At 44.3% G+C, this 17,962-nt stretch overlaps 1 protein-coding gene across 1 annotated transcript in view; it reads left to right on the top strand.

Annotated features, from left to right (window-relative positions):
* Positions 1-5,838: 5,838 nt before the first annotated feature.
* The window catches only part of Rbm28 (RNA binding motif protein 28), a 29,595-nt gene continuing 17,471 nt past the window's right edge, over positions 5,839-17,962 (top strand). The window contains exons 1-8 of the mRNA XM_048340176.1: positions 5,839-6,057; positions 8,404-8,562; positions 8,834-8,928; positions 9,540-9,615; positions 10,031-10,123; positions 10,803-10,874; positions 14,207-14,417; positions 14,585-14,712. Of these exons, the coding sequence (XP_048196133.1) occupies positions 5,940-6,057; positions 8,404-8,562; positions 8,834-8,928; positions 9,540-9,615; positions 10,031-10,123; positions 10,803-10,874; positions 14,207-14,417; positions 14,585-14,712 (952 nt within the window). The 5' untranslated portion in view covers positions 5,839-5,939. The remainder of the gene's footprint in view (positions 6,058-8,403; positions 8,563-8,833; positions 8,929-9,539; positions 9,616-10,030; positions 10,124-10,802; positions 10,875-14,206; positions 14,418-14,584; positions 14,713-17,962) is intronic.

The following is a 17,962-nucleotide window of genomic DNA, read 5'->3' as shown; positions in this document are numbered from 1 at the left end:
GAGGACAGTGACTGAGAGAGTCGGGGCTTAGACCCCCTCCCCGAGCCCAGGATAACATTGAAAGTGGAGGGGAATCCAGTCATGTTCATGGTAGATATGGGAGCAGAAAATTCAGTATTACTAGCCCCGAGAGGGCCGATGTCCACTAAAACAACATGGGTCCAAGGTGCGACGGGCACTAAACCCTATACATGGACTACTCGAAGAACAGTGGACTTGGGAGCGGGCCAGGTAACCCACTCATTTTTGGTCATCTCTGACTGCCCCTATCCATTGCTTGGATGTGACCTCTTAACAAAAATGAAAGCTCAGATACAGTTCACAGGCAGTGGGGCTTCTGTGACGAACTCAAGAGAAAAGCCTGTTAGTATACTAATAACTAGCAAGTTAGAAGAGGAGTATAGGCTATACCAGCATCCCAAGCCTGAGTCTCCCGAAAATAAGTGGCGATGGGCGTTTCCCCAAGCATGGGCAGAAACTGGGGGAATGGGACTGGCAAAACATCGTCCTCCAATCTTTGTGGAACTCAAAGCTGGAGCCGACCCAGTAAGAGTTCGCCAGTACCCTATGTCACTAGAAGCAAAGAAGGGGATCACTCCTCACATCAGAAAATTGTTAGATTTAGGAGTTCTGAAGACCATCCAGTCAGCCTGGAATACTCCACTGTTGCCTGTAAAAAAGCCTAATTCTAATGATTACAGACTAGTGCAAGACTTGAGAGAAGTTAACAAGAGAGTAATGGACATTCATCCAACAGTCCCAAACCCATATACCCTGCTGAGCTCCCTGTCACCGAGCCATGTGTGGTATATTGTGTTGGATCTAAAGGATGCTTTCTTTAGCCTGCCCTTAGGCCCACAGAGCCAAAGCTACTTTGCATTTACTTGGCACGATCCTGAAATCGGGATAAGCGGTCAATTGACCTGGACCAGGCTGCCTCAAGGATTCAAGAATTCACCTAACATCTTTAATGAGGCGTTACGTGAAGACCTGAGTGAGTACCGCTCCAAAAATACTGGAATAAGTCTACTGCAATATGTAGATGATTTGTTAATAGCCGCTCCAGACAAAAATAGCTGTCTAAAGGAAAAAGCTAGGCTCTTAAAGACTCTTGGCAATTTGGGCTATAGGGCCTCCACTAAAAAGGCACAAATTTGTAAACCTGAAGTCACCTACCTGGGCTTCATATTAAAAGAGGGCAAGTGTTAGTTGTCAGATGCATGTAAAGAGACTGCTGAAAATTCCTGTGCCTAAGTCAGCCAGACAAGTCAGAGTTCCTGGGAACAGCGGGCTTTTGCCGGCTGTGGATACCTGGGTTCGCTGAGGTGGCCAAGCCTCCATATGAAGCCACCAAAAACCTCCCAGAATTTCATTGGACTGAGAAGATGCAAAAAGCCTTTGAGGCAATCAAGAAAAGCCTTCTGGAAGCCCCTGCTTTAGGCCTACCTGATGTGAATAAACCATTCACATTGTTCGTGGCTGAAAATAAAGGAATAGCAAAAGGGGTGCTCACCCAACCAATTGGACCTTGGAGATGACCAGTCGCCTACTTGTCAAAGAAATTGGATCCTGTAGCCACTGAGTGGCCTCCGTGCTTAAGAATAATAGCTGCAGTAGCCCTCTTGGTAAAAGATGCAGGTAAGTTGACTCTGGGACAGAACCTGACAGTGGCCACTCCACACGCTCTAGAGGGGGTGCTAAAACAACCACCCGACTGGTGGATGAGCAATGCCCGCATGGTCCATTACCAGACCTTGTTACTTAACCCCGCACGTGTCAGCTTCTGTGTACCTACAGCATTAAACCCAGCAACTCTGCTGCCGGATCTAGATCTGGAAGCACCCCTGGGTGAGTGTGAGCAGATCCTGGCCCAAGCACATAGCCTCCGGCCAGACTTGCTGGATTTGCCGCTATCACAGGTCGAGCACACCTGGTTCACTGATGGCAGCAGCTTCATTCGGGATGGAAAAACATATGTGGGTGCGGCAGTTACTACTGAGATAGTGTGGGCGGAGGCACTTCCCAGGGAACTTCTGCACAAAGAGCAGAACTAGTTGCACTAACAAAAGCCTTACAGATGGGAAAAGGAAAGAGACTAAATATTTATACGGACAGCCAGTACGCTTTTGCCACCGTACACATCCATGGAGCCATCTACCAAGAGAGGGGGCTACTGACAGCCAAAGGAAAAGCTATTAGAAACAAGCAGGAGATTTTAAGCCTCATCCGGGCCCTATGGGAACCAGCAAAGATTGCCATTATGCACTGTCCGGGTCATCAAAAGGGAGTTGATTCAGTGACTACAGGGAATAATCTGGCCGACCAGGCAGCCAAGGAAGCAGCCCTCCAGCCCAGAGCAGAAGTATCGACTCTAGTAGACCCAGGGCCACGAGCTTTGCCTCCTGTGCCCCAGTATTCCCAAGAAGACTTGGAGTGGATAAAGAAAATTCCCATGGCCCACAAAACCCCGGACAGAGAAGGAAACAATGACTGGTGGAAAACTTGTGAGGGAAACTTATCTTGCCACAAGGGCTGGATAAAGGGATCCTTAAGAGAATCCACCGAGCTTCTCACATGGGAACCCGAAGAATGCAGGACTTGCTCTGACACTCCAAAGTGAAAATTAGACAGGGAGATCAACTTATTGAAGATATTGTTAAAAATTGTAAGGCCTGTCAGCTCACCAATGCCCCCAATCAAGTTACTAAAGGAGCTCGCCTTGGTGGGGATAGGCCAGGCGTGTATTGGGAAGTAGATTTCACAGAAATTAAACCTGAAAATTTGGATACAAATACTTTCTAGTTTTTGTAGACACCTTTTCAGGATGGGTTGAAGCCTATCCAACAAAGCATGAGACTGCGAATGTAGTGGCTAAGAAGATCCTGGAAGAAATCCTACCAGGTATGGCTTCCCATCCACCATTGGGTCGGACAACGAACCAGCCTTCGTCTCAAAAGTAAGTCAGGGAATAGCCGCTGAACTGGGGACGGATTGGAAATTGCATTGTGCTTATAGACACCAGAGTTCAGGACAGGTAGAGAGAATGAATCGGACTCTAAAAGAGACCTTAACTAAATTGGCCTTAGAGACTGGCGCAGACTGGGTGTCACTCCTTTCTTTTGCTCTGCTTAGAGTAAGAAATTCTCCCTATCAGCTTGGCTTTACTCCTTTTGAAATAATGTATGGGCACCCCCCGCCCATTATCCCTAGCCATCAGACTGAATTGCTTGCTGATTTGGATGATACTGAATTTTTATGTAAACTTGATTATTTGTAGTTTGCGCACAAGAATATGTGGCCCCAACTTAAGGCATTATATGATTCTGCTTCTGTCCCTACCCCCCATTTATTCAAACCAGGGGATTGGGTGTTCATCCGGAGGCATAACCCTAAATCCTTAGAACCACGGTGGAAGGGACCCTACCTGGTGCTACTGACTACTCCCACTGCCCTCAAAGTAGACGGCATCGCCACTTGGGTCCATTGCTCCCATGCCAGGCCAGCTGACCCCTTTGCCCTGGACGACGACTACCGTGGTGGAACATGGGAGGTCTCCAAGCACCCGACTCAGCCGCTTCGCCTTCGCCTCAAGAAAAGAAAGTTAGACTGAATATTGTTATAATTTTCTTTTTGCCTTCTTTCCTTGCTACCCTGGCTAATGTTGATGTTATTTTGGCAGCTCACTCCAAAGTGGGGTGAGCCCCTTATTTTAGCAACTAGCAGGAGTCCTGTAAAGTCCCATGCAAGAATGCATTGGTAGTTTTGGGCTTGCTCAGGAATACGGGCATAGCCACCCGATCCTTAGAGCACAGCTGAGAAATTTATGTATTCTTTTGTTGTTGACATTTGGATACTAAACACTATACAGCAGTTCAAATCCCATGACTGACAAAAGAAGGAGGAGGAGGAGGAGGAGGGGGAGAGAGAGGGGGAGAGGGAAGAGGGAAAAGAAAAAAGTAATGCTTTAAGCTGGGTGCCAGTGGCTCATGCCTGTAATCCTGTAATCAGGAGGCTGATAACTGATTACTGTTCAAGGCCAGGCTTGGAAGTAACATCTACAAGGCTCCCATCTCCAATGCACTGCCAAAATAAATAAATAAAAAGAGGCTGAAAGTAGAGCTGTGGCTCAAGTGGTAGAGCACTACAACCTTAGGAACAAAACAAGTTTAGGGACAGCACCCAAGCCCTGAGTTCAAGCACCAGAACTGGCAAAAATAAAAATGTAATGATTTTTAAAAAATGCTTGAGGTACTTTTTCAGCAGCAATTCTTGCATATATACCAGTTCCTAAGTCCCATGGGTGGCAAACACTGGATTCCAGAATCCCAGGAGCACCCGGGTCTCCTCCTGGCCAGTGAGACCTCTCTGTTAGGAGTCTTCCTGATAAACAAGCCTAAGGAAAGAAAGATCCATGGTTGAGTGGAGCTGGGCTTTAGGTCTGTCTTTGTGTGTAACCTGTGTGGTTTTGGCTTTGGGATGTTCTGATATGATCACAGCAGGTAGTGTCTATGCTGTGATACATCTCTGAGGTGTGTGTGTGTGTGTGTGTGTGTGTATGCGTGTATGCACATGTGCTATTATTAAGGCTTGAATTCAGGGCCTCCTGCTCTTGCTCAGCTTGTTTCCAACTACTTCACCACTGAGTCATGCCTCTAGTGTGACATTTTGCTAGCAATCTGAAGTAGTCTGTCAGACTTTTTGCTCCAGTAGGCTTCAAATATTGAACCTCTGTCACCTGAATAGCTAGGATTACAGATGTGAGCCTCTTTCTCCTTACTAGATTGTATTCTAATATGAAGGGAGGGACGAGGGACCCTATCTGATTTTTTTTCCTTTTTAGCTCACCAATTTGATCACTCTTTGGTACACAGTAGAGGCTCAGTAAGTATTTATTAAAATAATAATTATGTGCTATCCGTAAGTAGTTTGTCTTTTATTCTCTGAGGACATGAGAAAATTTCAAATTATGTGTATTACATACCTGTGTCTATGACATAGAATTCTGTGGTCTCTGCGTATAACCTTGGACTCTTTGGAGATACTACTTCTAAAGTGTCTGAATATTTATTGAACATAAATTATATGACAGATCTTGAATAAAGCCTAGGGCAAAATGACTTCTGCCTGTCATGGTGAATTTGGGGCTGATGTCCTGGAGGTGAGACTTTTAAGAGAAAGTAAATTGGGGCCAGGTGTGGTTGTGCACACTTGCAATCCCAGATACTTTGGAGATTAGGAATATGGTGGATCAGGGAGAGTAAAGAGTTAGCAAGATCTCATTTAAACAAAAGCCAGTGGTTGTAGTGTGACTGGAATCCCAGCTATAAGGGAAGAGGCATAGGATGGATGTAAAGGCTAGCCCTAGCAAAAAACACCAGACTGTCTGAAAACGGAAGAAAAAAATGTATCCAGGGGAGTCTCTAGGGGTGAGGCTCAAAAAAGAGATGGAGAGGAAGGGCAAGGATACCAGTGAAGGAGGGAATTAAAGAGGTCAGAAAGAGGAGGAAGAGGAGGAGGAAAAGACAGAGAGTAGGTGGGAAGGAGAGAAGAGAGGAGAAGGAAAGGGGGAAAAGAGAGAGGGAGAGTGAGGGAGGGAGAGGGGAAGGGAGAGTGAGGGACAGGAGGAGGGAGAGAGGGAGGCAGAGAAAGGGAGGGAAAGAGGGAAGGAGACAGGCAAGGAAGGGGCGGGGGGGAGAGCCAGGACTTCAGTTTTTCACAAGTGCCAGGGTGTGGTCTTGAGAGGGGTGGAGCCTGTAGCCACGCCCTCCCAGTCCCTAGCATCCCGGAACGTTCTTTCCGCTCCCTACCGAGTTTCCCTCCGGACGCGTTGGAGTACCGAGCACTTCCGGAGTCGCCCAGCAGTTTGGCGTGGTGGTGCCGCTGAGGTCCTTCCCTCGGCTCGCGTGGGCCGGGCTGCGAGGCTCGGCTTTCCGGCTCTCATGGCCGGCCTGACTCTGTTCGTGGGCCGCCTCCCGCCCTCGGCCCGCAGCGAGCAGCTGGAGGAGCTGTTCAGTCAGGTGGGGCCGGTGAAGCAGTGCTTCGTGGTGACCGAGAAAGGTAGGGGCCGGGTGAAGGCCGGGGTCCCGCCGGCTGGGACGGGGTTCTTCCCAGCCCGAGGGGGCCGAGCTGCTCCTTCTCTACCCGCCCCACGAGAAGGGACCGGGAATCGAGGTCCTTCTCGTAAATTCACTCCGCTTTAGACGGGCCCATCTTTGATGTTCATAAAAGACAGAACATGGATTGTCTTCGGTTTCCCTTTACCATTCGCGTTCACGTACACGATCCTATTGAGGCACGGTGAAATAGCGTTTAATAAAGCATTCGCTAGATTTATGGACAGTCGGTTGAGTTCGACACAGGTTGGCTTATTTGCTTGTTTGTTTGTTTGTTTGATGGTCCTGGGGCTTGAACTCTGGGCCTGAGCTCCTTTTGCTCAAGGCCGTCGCTGTACCACTTGAGCCTTAGCGCCACTTCCGTCTCTGTCAGGGCCTGGGTCCTATCCATGCACTCTATTGCTCAAGGCTAGCACTCCACCACTTTGAGTCCTAGTGCCATTTCTGGCTTTCTCGTGGTTAATTGGAGATAAGAGTCTCACGGACTTTTCTGTCCGAGCTGGCTTTGAACTGCGACCCTCTGGTCTCAGCCCCCTGAGTTGCTAGGATTGCAGGTGTGAGCCACCGAGCCTGGCTGTCTCATTTACTTTTTGCAACAGTCTTACTGCGGGTTGTTGTATTTCATTTTCGCAACAATCTTACTGCAGGCTGTCTCATTTAATTTTTGCAACAATCTTACTTAGTGCAGATTCTTGAACTTGTTTCGCATACAAGAATCCGGACCTTAAGGAAATATAGTAACTTCTGAGTTTGTACAGCTAGTTAAGTAGTGGATCCAGAATTTGATCATCTGATTTAAAGCTTTCAGTATGATACTCATTCATCCATTCTACATGATGAACAGGTATGTTCTAGGACACTGTTAATTGTCCCCAGGGTGTAGCAATACAGAACACTAAGCCACTTTATGTATACTTCATTTTTTTATGGTGAAGAGAGACAGCCAATAAACTAATATTAGCAATGAAAGTTATAAATAGTAAGGATCTGAAACATATGTCAGAGAAGGATAGGAAATAGATGTGTAATGTGTGTGTATGTGAGGGTAGCCAGGGCTTTACTGAGATGAGAGCGAGTAAACTTGTCTTTCAGGGAGAAGAGCAGTCCAAGTGGCAGGAAATAGTCACCTGGAGGATACTGAGTGAGAGTGTGCTCGTTACAAGGGAAGAGTAGCTGGGAAGCCAGTGTGTATGGAGGGAAGTGACAAGGGAAGAGAATTAGGAGATAAGATCTAGAGCATTAGGAGTAAGTTCAGCTACTAACTACTGTGAGAAGTTCCTGTACTTCCTCAATCTTGAATTATTCTTTGGAACAAAGGGATGGTAATAATCACTTCACCTACCTTGGGTGTTGTGAAGGCAAAATGAGGCCAGCGATCAGGGCCTGGGCACTGTCCCTGAGCTTTTGCTCAAGGCTAGCACTACCACTTGAGCCACAGCACCACTACTGCCTTTTTCTGTTTATGTGGTACTGAAGAATTGAACCCAGTGCGTCATGCATGCGAGGCAAGACTTGATCAACTAAGCCACATTCCTAGCCCTGGAGAGTTACTTTTAAAAAATTAAAAAAAAATAGTGCCAGTCCTAGGGCTTGAACTCAGGGCCTTGAGTGCTGTCCCTAAGCTTTTTTTGCTTAAGGCTCAATAGCTACATTTCCACTTCTGGCTTCTTTTTTGGTGGTTAATTGGAGATAAGCATCTCACAGATCTTCCTGCCCTGGCTGGCTTCAAACTGCAATCCTCAGATCCTAGCCTACTGAGATCCACCAGCACCTGGCTGCTTTGAAGCATATTGATAGAGAATAGATAAGATATTAGTAATAATGGTAAAGTCTGTCTGCAGGTTTCAAAACCAGTGTTTATTGTTTGAGGCTCTTTTGTCAGGGCCTAAGGCATTTATTGCTGGTCTAGTGTAAAGAGACTGTGTTACTATATTTGGATTTTCAGAATTAACTGTATTTACTTTTCTTACCTTCTTTGATGACCTTTCATTCTGTTGATTGTTGAGGTCTTTGAGGGGGCCTAATGTATATCATAGAGCTTCTATATTCTTTGGATTATCAGGACAGGGGAAAAAAAGAGCTAGCAACACCCCCAAATTAGCCTAACACTTTCTAGGTAAGGTAGAAAAGAAGCTGCTAAGGCCAGCTTTGTTTCTTTTCCCCCATATCTTGCAGGTTGCAGCATGGCTTGGTGTAGTTTTAGGCCTTGTAGATTTACAGATTTTGTTCTCTTGGTCTATGATTCTCTGTCTTTTACATCCTCACTCACTCTCTTCCTGCTTTGTTCCAGGGAGTAAGACATGTCGAGGCTTTGGCTATGTCACTTTCTCTATGCTGGAAGATGTTCAAAGGGCCCTCAAGGAGATTACTACCTTTGAAGGATGCAAGATCAGCGTGACTGTTGCTAAGAAAAAACTGAGGAATAAGCCCAAGGAAAAGAGGAAAAATGGTGAGTTTCTTTCTGAGAGTGAGAAAGAACACTCAAATGAGAGAAGGGAGAGTAGATTCCAGAACTTTGAGCTCTTAGTTCCTTTTTAATGTCCAAAAGCATGTGGTATGTTTCAGTCCTTATTTAGTCCTTGGTCTCCATCTCAGTCTGAAAGAATCTGTTGTTCCTGGATAGTGAATACTTAATCCTGTGGTTACTGCTGTTGTTCCTTGTAGCATTTTCCCTGTGTTATCAGTGGGTCTACAGACTTACTATAAGCCTCTCTTTTTAGAAAATTCAGAGTCCCCAAAGAAGGAGCTGAAGCCTAAGAAAGCCAAAATGGCAGATAAGAAAGCCCGGTTAATTATTCGGAATCTGAGCTTTAAGGTAAGTGACAGAGAAGCAACTGCATGTTGTAAAGGCTGTTGGAGCCAAAGCATGCTCATTGGTGGAACATCTCACCAGAATGGTGTTTATTGGGTTTAATTCTTCCTGGGAATGAACCTTAGCCTGTTGAAAAAAATGGGACCATAAGCATTTATTAAAGACACTGAGATAATGTCTTTAGTTAGGACAAACTGCTACTGAGAAAGTGGGGGACAGAAATAGCTCTCTGGCACCTGTCTTTTTTGGCCTCTTAGATACAAAATAAGTTGTGCATTCATACACAGCTCTGCGATATATTAATCTTTTTTTTTGCCAGTCCTGGCCTTGGACTCAGGGCCTGAGCACTGTCCCTGGCTTCTTTTTGCTCAAGGCTAGCACTCTGTCACTTGAGTAACAGCGCCACTTCTGGCCATTTTCTGTATATGTGGTGCTGGGGAATCGAACCCAGGGCTTCAAGTATACGAGGCAAGCGCTCTTGCCACTGGGCCATATCCCCAGCCCCATATATTAATCTTAAAAGTAAGAAATGAGTGAAAAATGATGAATTAGTAGTTGATATTTCATGTTTGTTTGTTGTGATAATATTTCTTATTTTCATTATTTGGCTCCAGTGTTCAGAAGATGACTTGAAAACTGTATTTGCTCAATTTGGTGCTGTTCTGGAAGTAAATATCCCAAGGAAGCCAGGTACTATAATACCATTATTTAGTGTGTACTTCATTAATATTACTGAACATGTCTTTTTCCAAATTACCCTTGAATTAGAAATACCAGCTTCATGACGTGCTTTTTGTGAGCCCATGATGGTTTAGGGAGTATCTGGCACAGAGCTTGACAAGTAGTAAAAGACTAAATAATAGTGCTCTTCTCTGGATGGTATTTTTGGTTAGGTGAGAATTAGTTTTAGGTTAGTTACTGCTGGCATTTGACTCATTGCTCTCTATAAGTCTGAGTCTGCATTCAGCCAGCAAGAGAATATAAACTATTGCTTTGAGGATCAGATCTCTTGGCTTCTGAGCCATCTTGCCTGCTTTGTTGCTCTAATTTCCTTCTTAGTGTTGTGTTGGCTCTCACCTGCTACTTCTGATTTATTTGTACGCAGATGGAAAGATGCGTGGCTTTGCTTTTGTTCAGTTCAAAAACCTCCTAGAAGCAGGAAAAGCCCTCAAAGGCATGAACATGAAAGAGATAAAAGGTAAGTTTTCTATACTGGTGCCATTGACCTATTCTTTTGGGAGCTTGGGTGAATTAGCACAGTGACCCACTTTTCTGTATTCTCCAAAGGTATTTGCACCATAGAGCAGTAATATAGTAGCTGTTTTGATGAAGTACCTCAGGTACTTGATCTTGAGGTCAAACTTAAAAAGAATACATGCTAGGATTCTTCCTTTATTTGGTGAGCATCCTTTGAAATTCCCAACAAATATTCTGAAAACAATCACATAGATGTAGGTTGGTATCTAGGTTCCTTCACCTTGGTTGCAACCTTTATTCAGGGTTCATCGGTTATTACATTGAACTGATTGATAGTAGCAGGTACTGTGCTAAAAGAAGAGATTAGCATAATGACTTCTGATTCCGTTAGTTGTTAGTAAGGTTAAGGATTAAAAAGTACAGCTTTGGGGAGCTTTTTTGTTTTGATTTTGAAACAGAGTCTTGCTATGTAGCACATACTGGACCCAAACGTGTGATCCCTCTGCTCCTGCCCCCCCCCCCAACTGAGAGCTTTATTTAAGCATTAGCAATCTCTGAATTTGAGTTTTTTTTATTTTCACTGATTCCATGGCTATCTTTGGTGGGTAGGAAGTCTTTTGTAGGAAGTAAGGATGTTAAAGGGAGGAAAGCTTTTCTCATGCTACTTTCTTGTTTGACAGGACGGACTGTGGCTGTGGATTGGGCTGTGGCAAAAGACAAATATAAAGATACCCAGGCTGTTCCTGCCCCAGGTAAGGTGTCCTAGTATTGGGTAGAGAATGAGAGAGTGGAAAAATTCTTGTGTTTATTGTGAGTGGGAATACTGGTTTAGATATACCAGAAGCACAAGAGTAGCCAGAAGAACAAACCATAGCATTCAGGAAACACTGGATTTCTGTGGGCTCTGTGAGCCCAGGGCTGTGTGTCAATTCATATCTCAAACATTGGATCTTTTGAGTCTGAGCCATTCCTGGGGTACAGACAGTAGAGGTGGGTTTGAGCTCAAGTATATTGTTCCTTCTGTTCTTCTCTTTTCCAAGCTTTTCATAGGGAGTATGGAACATTAAGAACACAGTAACTTAAAAGCTTGAGTTTTATTTAGCAAACAATTGGCATGTTTTTCTTCCCTTCCCCCTCTGTGCTGGGAATTGAACCCAGGGCTTTGTGCATGTTAGGAAAGTGTTCTAGCACATAGTATGTTATCAATAGAAAGCGTTAGTTTTCGAGTGTCAGAGAGTATAATTGACTGAGGCTGCATGCAGTTCCGGGCAGGCCCCACAGTGAGCATTGTGCTGGCCATGGTATACAAGTAGTGGGCTGTGTGCAGAGCTTCACTGGTTACTTCTCTTGTTCCAGTTTAACCTTCAGGTGTCTAATGAAGGAGACAAAGTACAGAAGAATCTGAGTGATTAAGGTTTTTTATTTTCTTCACACACACCCTTGCCTCATTTTCTTGTTTTACGTATAGTCATCTCTCTTGGTAGGCTAGGGAAATTGGTGTGAGAACCCTCCTCAGATATCAAACCCTGGAATGCTCAAGTCCCCTATACCAGTGTGTAGGCTTGCACGGAACCCTATGCAATCCTTGAATCTATTTTAAATCATCTATAGATTACACCAAAACCCTTGGTCCACTGGTATGTAAGTCAAAGGAGATTGCCATTGGGGAAGAACCATGAATGAATGCTCAGGTTGCAGAGTTCAGTGACAGTAGGCCTGAGCATCTGTAACTTGAGGTGTTTTATTTTATTTTTGGGTACTGGGGTTTAAACTCAACACCTTGAACTTACTAGGCTGGTGCTCGGTCACTTGGGCCACATCTCCAGTCCCATGGGCATCCATAGCCTGGAAACCACAGGGGGTAGGTGCTATTACTGCTGAGAAAATTCCTATTGTGCACGTCGATACTGGATGCTGGATTCATTTTTTTCCTCATAAGGCCACCCAACTTCCACTAAAGTGGAAGAAACCAAGTGTCAACAAATAAAAAATTTTTACTGTATCACTTAAAGATAGTACATCCCTTTTTTTTTTTTTTTTTTTGGCCAGTCCTGGGCCTTGGAATCAGGGCCTGAGCACTGTCCCTGGCTTCTTCCCACTGAAGGCTAGCACTCTGCCACTTGAGCCACAGCGCCACTTCTGGCCGTTTTCTGTATATGTGGTGCTGGGGAATCGAACCCAGGGCCTCATGTATACGAAGCAAGCTCTCTTGCCACTAGGCCATATCCCTAGCCCCCCCCTTTTTTTTATTTTGAAGGCTTACCATAACTTTTTTCTTTTCTTTTTTGCCATTTTGGAAGCTTGAACTCTTCCTGAGCTTTTGCTCAAAGCTAGTGCTCTGCCACTTGAGCTACAGTGCCACTTCTGGCTTTTTTGTTGTTATTGTTTATTATGTGGTACTGAGGAATTGAACTCAGGGCTTCATGCAGGCTAGGCAAGCACTCCACCTCTAAGTCACATTCCCATCCCTTACCATAATTTTTATATAGCTTTTGGGGCACCACTTGCTTTTCGGGAGTCATATTTTTACAAAATTAAGGGTAGTGAAGCTCTCAGCAATTATATGAATTTAAAACAACTGACAGTAACATGGACTGGCTAAGAGCTTCTCTGTATCAACTGGACTGTGTAATGCACATGTGGGAATTGAATTTTTTAGTTTTGAAATTTCTTTTGATTTAAGACAGATTATTATTGTTATCTTTGTTGGTCATGGGCTTGACAGCTGTCTCAGAGCTTTTCTGCTTAAGGCTAGCACACTACCACTTTGAGGCATAGCCTCACTTCTGGTGTTCTGGTGGCTAGTTGGAGATATGAGTCTCAAGGATTTTCCTACCTGGGCTGGCTTTGAACTGTGATCTTCAGATCTCAGCCTCCTGAGTAGCTAGGATTAGAGGTGTGAGCCAGCAGCACCCAGCTTAGAATTTAATTTTTGACTGCACTTGATCAAAACTATTAATAAACCCACAAATGACAGAGGTTTACTGTATTTACAATCCCTAATACAGTGTGCTGCTATGCAAATAGGAGTTATATTGAATTATGTAGGAATTTATGACAAGAAAAAAGCCTGCACATCTTCAGTACAGGTAAAATACTTTAAAAATTCAAGGATTTAGAACCAATAGATATTGAGGGTTGATTTTATAGTAATAAAAATTCATGATCTTCTGAAAAACCAAATAAACTAGGAACTCAGAATATTAAGTAATTCTGTTAAAACAACCTTGTTTGGCTGGGCACTGCAGCTGAGATCTGAGGATTGAGGTTCAAAGCTAGCTTACACAGCAAAGTCTGTGAGACTTTGTCTCCAATTAATCACCAAAAATGGTGAGGTGGACTTATGGTTTAGGTAGTGGAGCACTGCCTTTTAGAAAAACAACCTCAAGGATAGCATCCAGGCCCTGAGTCCTGCGGCTTGACATAAAAAACAAACAAAAAACCCCAAACTGTATTTGAACAGAATCCTAGCTGTTGGAGAGGTAGAGATCAGGGATTCTAGTTTGAGGCCTTGTTGGGTATTAAAGTTCTCAAGAGGGCTGGGGATATGGCCTAGCGGCAAGAGTGCTTGCCTCTTATACATGAAGCCCTCGGTTCGATTCCCTAGCACCACATATACAGAAAATGGCCAGAAGTGGCGCTGCGGCTCAAGTGGCAGAGTGCTAGCCTTGAGCAAAAAGAAGCCAGGGACAGTGCTCAGGCCCTGAGTCCAAGGCCCAGGACTAGCAAAAAAAAAAAGTTCTCAAGACTCCATGTCAACCAATGGCTCAGTGTGGTGGCACATGCCTGTTGGTCTAGCTATGGGGGAACCACAGTGTCTGGGCACAGTGACATGTGCCTGTCATTCCCAGTGACTGGGAATCCTGAGGAAGAGCTCAAACCAGGTGGTCCCAAGCATAAAGCAAGGCCCCACCTTCGAATAATGAATAAAAAGGCAGGAGACATGGCTCAGGTGGTAGAATGCCTGCCTGGCAAGTGTGGGGCCCTGATTTCAATCTCCTTATACTGCAAAAAACCCAAACCCAAACAAACCTTGTTGGGATCTTAAATTCCTAACTTTCCTTTCTTCTCTCTTTCTCCATAGATGAAGAGAAGAACTGTACAGTACCTAAACATGAGAAACCAGCTACAAAGAATACAGTGTTGGAAGAGGATGATAAGGATGTTGATGATGAGGATGTTGATGATGAGGATGATGATGATGAAGAGGATGATGATGATGAAGAAGATGATGATGAAGATGAAGAGGAGACTAGAGAACCAAAGATTACACAACACATGCAGAATCACAATAGGTAAACAGCTCAGTTTGTTCTGAGATACTAGAGGAAAATAGAGAATTTTCTCTTGGAGGAAAACATTTCCTGTCTTCCTGTCCCATTCACTGCACAACTGACATGTATAGTGAAGTTGAGTCCCTTTGTGAGCCCAGATCTGTAGCTCTGACCCTGTGCCCTTGCAGAAGAGCGGCTCCAGCTGGAAGCAGCGAGGAGGACCAATCTGATGAGGACAGTGACTCGGAGGAAGGAGGTCGAGTTGATGAAGAAGAGGAACTCCAGAGCAGCTCTGAAGAGGAAGGAGAGGACAAAGGTTTGCTTGGATCTTCATAAACGCCTATAAATTCCAAGCTACTGAGAAATGTACCTCAGTTCTTACCCGGCATCTTTCTAAATGTGACTCTTTTTTTTTGCTAGTCTTGGGCCTTGGACTCAGGGCCTGAGCACTGTCCCTGGCTTCTTTTTTGCTCAAGGCTAGCACTCTGCCACTTGAGCCACAGCACCACTTCTGGCCATTTTCTGTATATGTGGTGCTGGGGAATTGAACGCAGGGCTTCATGTATACGAGGCAAACACTCTTGCCACTAGGCCATATCCCCAGCCTCTAAATGTGACTCTTAAGTGCTCTCAAATTTGTGATTAAATGCTGAATAGGAAACCTCTTTTTTTTTTTTTTTTTTGCCAGTCTGGGGCCTGAACTCAGGGCCTGAGCACTGTCCCTGGCTTCCTTTTGCTCAAGGCTAATACTCTACCATTTGAGCCACAGCCCCACTTCTGGCTGTTTTCTGTTTACGTGGTACTGAGGAATTGAACCAGGGCTTTGTGCATGCTAGGCAAGCACTCTACTGCTAAGCCACATTCCCAGCCTTGTTCCTTTTTTTTAGACTAAGTTTTTTTTTTCTTTTGTATTTTGCTTTTTCTCTTGTTTGCCTTTTTTTTTTTTTTTTGGTTAATAATTATTTATTGTCAAAGTGATGTACAGAGGGGTTACAGTTACATATGTTAGGCCATGGGTACATTTCTTGTACTGTTTGTTATCTCCTCCCTCATTCCCCTCTCCCCCTTTCCCTCTCACCCCATCAGTTGTTCAGTTGGTTTACACCAACTGATTTTGCAAGTGTTGCTTTTGGAATCATTTGTCTTTTTATCCTTTGTCTCTCGATTTTGATATTCCCTTTCACTTCCTTAGTTCTAATACCAGTATATACAGTATCCAGGGTACTCAGATGAGATACAGTAATAGCCAGGGTACAACCACAGGAAGGGGATACAAGAGGATCATCAACATTCATAGAAGCTACCGTTTCACATGGCATATTGAAAGTAATTACAGCAGTGATATAACAGTCGTTTCCATAACATGGAGTTCTTTTTACTTAGCATCATCTTATGTGTTCATAAGGGCATAGATATTAGGCTCTTGTGATCCTCTGCTGTGACTAACCTAAACCTGTGCCAATTATTCCTATGAGGGAAACCATAGAGTCCATGTTTCTTTGAGTCTGGCTCACTTCACTTAGTATAATTTTTTTCCAAGTTCTTCCATTTCCTTACGAATGGGGCAATGTCATTCTTTCTGATAGAGGCATAAAATTCCATTGTGTGTATGTACCACATTTTCCTGATCCATTCGTCTACTGAGGGGCATCTGGGTTGATTCCATATTTTAGCTATGACAAATTGTGCTGCGATGAACATTGTTCTGCTGGTGGCTTTAGTGTATTCTTGTTTGTGTTTGTCTTGTTTTTAAAATGAGTTCGGAATAGTGTGTGAGGATAAAGCCTTGAGGAATATAGGATGAGGTGTCACTTTTCTTGCTTGTCCAAGTTGGATGAATATCTGGAAGAACAAGATGAACTGAACACTCACCAAAGTGGTTTTTTTTTGCCAGTCCTGGGGACTGAACTCAGGGCCTGAGCACTGTCCCTGACTTCTTTTTGCTCAAGGCTAGCACTCTGCCACTTGAGCCACAGGGCCACTTCTGGCCGTTTTATGTATATTTGGTGCTGGGGAATTGAACCCAGGACTTCATGTATACAAGGCAAGCACTCTTGCCACTAGGCCATATCCCTAGCCCCCAAAGTGGGTTGTAAGTAACTCCTGAGTGGAGATGGGATTAAGAACTGTGCATTCAGCTCAGACTGCCATGCCAGAGTGCTACCAGCTGTGTGGCTTACACATTAGAAATGTTCATCTCATGGTTCTGGAGGCTAAAGGCTCTCTTCCTGGCTGTAAGCTGCCCCCTTTCGCTGTGCCCTCACTAGCCTTTCTGTCTGCTGGTGTGTGGGGTCAGGAGGGAGAGAACCAGCAACAGTAAACTGTGTCTCTTCCTCTTCTTAAGGGGACACCTGACGCATTCGATTAGGGCTCTATCCTTTTGACCCTACTTAATCTTAATTACCTCTCAGGAGCCTCTGTTTCCAAATAAAATCACATGGGAAGTAAATGCAATTACATGAATTTTGGAAGGACACACAAGTTCATAACAAGGACTTTTGGGAGCATTTTAAAAATCTATTACTAGCCCCTATTGCCTTGTTGAGAATAAGCTCATTTACTGAGAAAGGTCATTACAAAATGAGAAATGGCTAATAACTTTGGTTTATCTGGGTGAACATTTAGAAAGATTTTTTTTTTAGCATTTCTTTTTATGACCTTGCATTAGTTATACAGTGGGGGCTTTCAGTGTTTTACATTTCTACACGTTTGCAATCAACTTCACCCCCTCTGTCAGTTTTTTTTTTTTGGCCAGTCCTGGGCCTTGGACTCAGGGCCTGAGCACTGTCCCTGGCTTCTTCCCGCTCAAGGCTAGCACTCTGCCACTTGAGCCACAGCGCCGCTTCTGGCCGTTTTCTGTATATGTGGTGCTGGGGAATCGAACCTAGGGCCTCGTGTATCCGAGGCAGGCACTCTTGCCACTAGGCTATATCCCCAGCCCCCCTCTGTCAGTTTTTAAAATTTTGCTTCTATTTATTTATTTCTCTCCCATTTCTGTAAGTGTGCTGATTGGTTTGACTGTTAGACTCTTTCTCAGTCAATAAGCTGGGCCACATGATAGTTTGTCCCTATGATCCCAGCAAAGTGGGAAGTAGATAGGACAATCAAAGTTTGGGGCCAGCCTATTGATAAAAAATTAAAAAAACATGAGATACTTCCTGAGAAATAAAGCAAAAAGGAGTAGGGTCTGGCTTAAGTAGTAGAGTGCTTGCTTAGTCCTATGTACAAACCCCAGTATTGCCCTCCCCACCAAGGAAAAAAAGAAAAGAAAAAATGGGAGATAGTAATCTGCTTTCATGAGAACAGAATGGCAGTCACTTTAAAATCAAAGCCTTACCATCCAAGGGACAGTGAGACCTTGCACCTACACCCCACATTCTGCTGCCAGTTGCCATTCTTCCACCCAGAAAGCTTGTCAAACTGATGCATGATGGTGTATGTAGGTATGAGAGAAAGAAAAAATTGAAAACTTACTATGAAAAAGTGAAGCTTCCTTGCTAGTCCCTCCTAACCATTTTTCAGAGTAACACTGATGTTTATTATGTCACCTTTCAGAAATTTTCTAT

Source organism: Perognathus longimembris, chromosome 2, assembly GCF_023159225.1.
Source record: "Perognathus longimembris pacificus isolate PPM17 chromosome 2, ASM2315922v1, whole genome shotgun sequence".
Lineage (NCBI taxonomy): Eukaryota > Metazoa > Chordata > Mammalia > Rodentia > Heteromyidae > Perognathus > Perognathus longimembris.
This window is presented reverse-complemented; position numbering and strand designations above follow the sequence as displayed.